The sequence below is a fragment of the Protobothrops mucrosquamatus genome, unplaced genomic scaffold, assembly GCF_001527695.2.
Source record: "Protobothrops mucrosquamatus isolate PMUCROS unplaced genomic scaffold, P.Mucros_1.0 scaffold102, whole genome shotgun sequence".
Lineage (NCBI taxonomy): Eukaryota > Metazoa > Chordata > Lepidosauria > Squamata > Viperidae > Protobothrops > Protobothrops mucrosquamatus.
Window position 1 is genome coordinate 69,616 of NW_015386475.1, and position 4,481 is coordinate 74,096.

Genomic DNA, 4,481 nt, shown 5'->3' on the forward strand with positions numbered 1-4,481 from the left:
TGACTGAACTAGCTGCGTTTTGGGCAAGCCGCATGTTTTCAGGCCGAGGGTGAATGAACTAGCCGCGTTTGGAACAAGCCGCGTTTGGAACAAGCCGCATGTTTTCAGGCCGAGGATGACTGAACTAGCCGCATTTGGGGCAAGCCGCATGTTTTCAGGCCGAGGATGACTGAACTAGCTGCGTTTTGGGCAAGCTGCATGTTTTCAGGCAGAGGATGACTGAACTAGCCGCGTTTGGAACAAGCCGCATGTTTTCAGGCCGAGGGTGAATGAACTAGCCACGTTTGGAACAAGCCGCATGTTTTCAGGCCGAGGGTGAATGAACTAGCCGCATTTGGAGCAAGCCGCATGTTTTCAGGCCGAGGATGACTGAACTAGCTGCGTTTTGGGCAAGCTGCATGTTTTCAGGCCGAGGATGACTGAACTAGCCGCATTTGGAGCAAGGCTGAGGAGGGATAGGAAAACCTTTTTTTGTTTGGGGGACAGACATTGGATGTGGCTTTTGGTGGCCTTTTGTGGGGAGAAGAGTGGAGCCCTTTAAAATGGTGGAAATAGGCTGTTAATCTCCTGGGAATGCAAATGAAGGTGGTGGGAGTCATTTCTAATTATGGACTGGTCATTTTTGTCTTGAAAAATGGATTTGTAGAAACCCTGGAAAGATATCTGGATTCTTCAGAAGGACCCTGTTGCCTTTCCTGTTTTATTAACTAAGGTTCAGAGTTTGCTCATTGGTCCAGAATTTTTTATTTCAATAAAGCAGTATGTTTTATTCTTTTTTTATTGTTGCCTTAAAATGAATTGGGAATCTCTGCCCAATCATATTTGCTGGGGTATATTTCCCCTCAATCTACCCAGTATGGTCCTACCTGTGGCTATGATGTTGGAGTTCAGCAACAAGAAATCACATTAATTTGAGAGGGTTGCAGCCGGCCTGTCTGTGAGAATTGATCCTCTCTAGGAACTTCTCTCTGACAAAAGGAGGGAGGGGTATGGAACCCTGAATGATCTCTATGTAAATCAGGTGGTTTTGAAGAAGGATATCCATTGCTTTCTGAAAAGTACTTAGAAAGGTACTCTCAACTTGAATAAAATATGTAAAATTCTTCAGTGCAGTTTTGTGGGTGGGAGCAGATGCTCCTATGTAGCTAGGCAGTAAAAGGTCTGAAGCAGCAGTGCTTTAATTGAAAAATGAGCTCTGACTGGTAGGCAGCTCACTGAACAGCTTGCATGTGGAAGTTGGTTGCACAACAGCTAAATTATTAGACATATGAATATTTCTGTGATAAGGTAATCATTACTAGAAAAGGGATTAAGTATAAATTACTGATAAAAGTAGTCATCATTTAGTGACTGCCTCATTTAGCAACTGTTCAGAGTTAACAACTGATGGAAAAAATAACTGGGCAACCTGTCCTTGCATTTAGAATCTTTGCAGGTCTGTAAAGCTGAACAGAGTTCATAAGCACAGCAGTGGCATCTCTTAGCTACTGCCTTACTTAATGACCAAGTAACCAGTTCTAAATGTGGATGGTAATTGAGGATATCTATATTGTCAAAACACAAAGTGCAGCTATTTTCAGAATGAGTGACCAGGTACAGTAAATCTATCTGAAAAGCTTCTCAAATGTGGAGCATCTGGGTGGGTGTACTTCATCACTTTTTCCCTTTTTTTTAATCGTTAAATTTTTTACACCTTGCTAAACCACTGGTGGTTCTTGAATATTGTCATGTCCTAAAGGTGGTACAATCTGTGAAAAGATTGAAAAGCCCTGCATTAGATAACTAAGAGGAATAAAACGGCAGGAAATCCCAGAAGGATATGTCAGAAGCTGGCTGATGTCAGGCATTCAGAGAGTGAGATGCAGAATTTGATAACTACATTCTACTTACCAATAATAAGTTGGTTGTTGTTTTTATTATTATTATTATTATTATTATTATTATTATTATTATTATTATTATTATTACAATTTGTTTTACCATAATTTTCTCAACATTTAAAGAGAATGGGTGTCACTTGCAAAGAATAATAATAAAATACCCAGCTATAGACAAAGAAAACAAAGCTCGCAAGGCTTCAAAGCAAGCAATATTGTATCTAGAAATATAAATCCATAAACAAATCTGTATCTTTTATCTTTCCATTTATTATAACAAAAACTGATATTCCTTTTTAAACATAGTACTTAGAAATAAGGTTTCAGCAGGTGGCAGCAATTGGCCAACTTTGTCCGACATTTGGAAGTTCACCAGAGTTGGACCTGCTTAATAATTGGATGGGACACTTCTCGGTAATATTAACATTGTAGGCTAGACTGGGAACTTCTTTACCTTTTACTGAAAAATAGAAAGTGGAGGACTTTATAGTTTTCAAACAACATTGAATTGCTTATTGTCATGGATATCTTAATGAACTCACCTCTCCTCCAGTGCAGGGGAAATGGCTGGAGTATCTTGAAGTGCAAAGTGCCTCTTTCTTAGTTACATCATCATCCAACCTAAAGGATGCTGAGCAGTTGATGGAAAAATACTTATAAGGCTTCCAAGTTTTTCCAAAATCCTGAGATCGCTCTAGGACCATGGCTGCTGGTCTCGGTGACTTGAATATCATGATCAAATGAGTGAAATAAAATTCAGTTTCCAAATTGAGCTGGATCTTCTCCGTCTGTACTCCTTGTGCTGATTGCCACCATGTGTGTGGTAATCTAAAAGATGAATCAACCATGGCAGAAGATGGATGAGCCAGATGTGTATTCAGAGAGTTGCATTTGCTACACTTAGGCCACTTGCATAGGAGGTCTGTATTTTCACTGTAGGAACAGTATAATTCTGTGAAGTTGTATCCACATGTAGTATCTGTCCACAATTTACGTCCATGAGCTAGGTTTCCCATTTGAGGATTGCATGCTTTCTCACAGCGAGACCCAGTTCCAAGAATACTACTCAATCCTAAATAAGAAAAAAAAAGCCTAAATAAAACTCCTCATATGTAGCCAATCCACAGTGAGTTTGTTATCTTACAAAATAAGAAAGCATAGTTAAAAAAAACAATGGATCCATTATATTCTCAATCTCAGACCATCTCTATCGTATATCTAGATAGATAATAATACTCAACTATTTTATAAGGCTGTTTTAAGGAATATTGTGATAATTTTTGTTAAAAACATTGACCTTTGAAATGACTTATATCAAATGCTTTTACTAAGAAATACATTTGTCCAAAACTCTTGAAATACTCTTGAAATACTCAATTTCATTGTAGCTAAATTAATTCCAAGCAGGAATTAATATTATTGCTCAGTTGTGCAGCACATACTTTTCATGCAGAAATCCTCATGTTCAAATATTAACAAGTACAAATCTCTTCTGCCAGAAACCTTGAAGGGCCACTGCCAGTCAGTGACAATTGTTTGGGAAAGAATGGATGACTGGCTCAGTAGAAAGCAACTTCTTGGGTTCTCGTGCAAGCCTAAACATTACAAAATGATACACTGCACATTAACAAGAAATTACTAAAAATTATTAAATGGAAGATCACCATTAAACACATGTCAAGAATACATAGATAATGATAATAATATTGGCTGTTTTATGCCTAAGGCGCCCCTTTTTCTTTTTTGAATTATAAAATGTATTTCAAACCTTTCTGTTTACATAAGCACTCCGTTAAAACAAATTTAAAATAAGAGAATAAGAGCAATAGTTAACAGCAAATGTATACATATTATTTTCAGAGGCTGTTTACTCTAGACAATTCTTCTTGTGCTTCATTCATCTTATCACTCTTTGCTTAGACGACATAGATGGAATGTTCATTTGCAAAAAACTGTACTTATTTCTCAGAAAAAACATGTTTAGGATCAAGTTTGATTTCTATGTTGAAAAGAAAAATTGTCCTATTCTAGTTTAGATGCAGACAGCATGCTTATGCCCACAAAAGTAAATAAGTACACTGGTAAAGGTCACATTATAATATCCAACTCTTTTCAAAGTGTTGTACAAACATTAACTAATCTGAGAAGTAAGGAAATATTTTCAGGTGTGTTATCAGTTTCAATTGCCATAAATTGTCTGTTAACATGCTGGCTGTTAATTTTTTCACTTTCATTATGCTACATAGTTTACCTGCTGTATAATCAGGTTTACTGTAGCAATTTGATGTCTATGGAGATTTTCAGTCATCCAGGTCATGGTTGTCCTTGAAGGCAATTGGACTTTCTTTGTTTTTTCCTTGAAGACATTTTGCTTCTTATCCAAGAAGAAAGAAAAGCAAAATGTCTTCAAGGAAAAAACAAAGAAAGTCCAATTACCTTTTGAAAAAGGGTAGCAACTTGATCTATACCATTTTTTGCAATCTAGCAAAGGAAAAAGAGAAACTAAGTAGTTTTATGCATATCCTGTGAGTTAAAATACATCTTCATGCAATCTGAGACACATGCAATCTTTTTTTTGAAAAAGATTGCCTTGCTTTTTAAACT

General features: G+C 37.0%; 1 protein-coding gene across 1 annotated transcript in view; it reads right to left on the reverse strand.

The window, feature by feature from the left end:
• NTN4 (netrin 4) overlaps positions 1-2,920 on the reverse strand; it is a 25,428-nt gene extending 22,508 nt beyond the window's left edge. The window contains exon 1 of the mRNA XM_029283472.1: positions 2,420-2,920. Coding sequence (XP_029139305.1) covers positions 2,420-2,893 — 474 coding nt within the window. The 5' untranslated portion in view covers positions 2,894-2,920. The remainder of the gene's footprint in view (positions 1-2,419) is intronic.
• Positions 2,921-4,481: the final 1,561 nt, after the last annotated feature.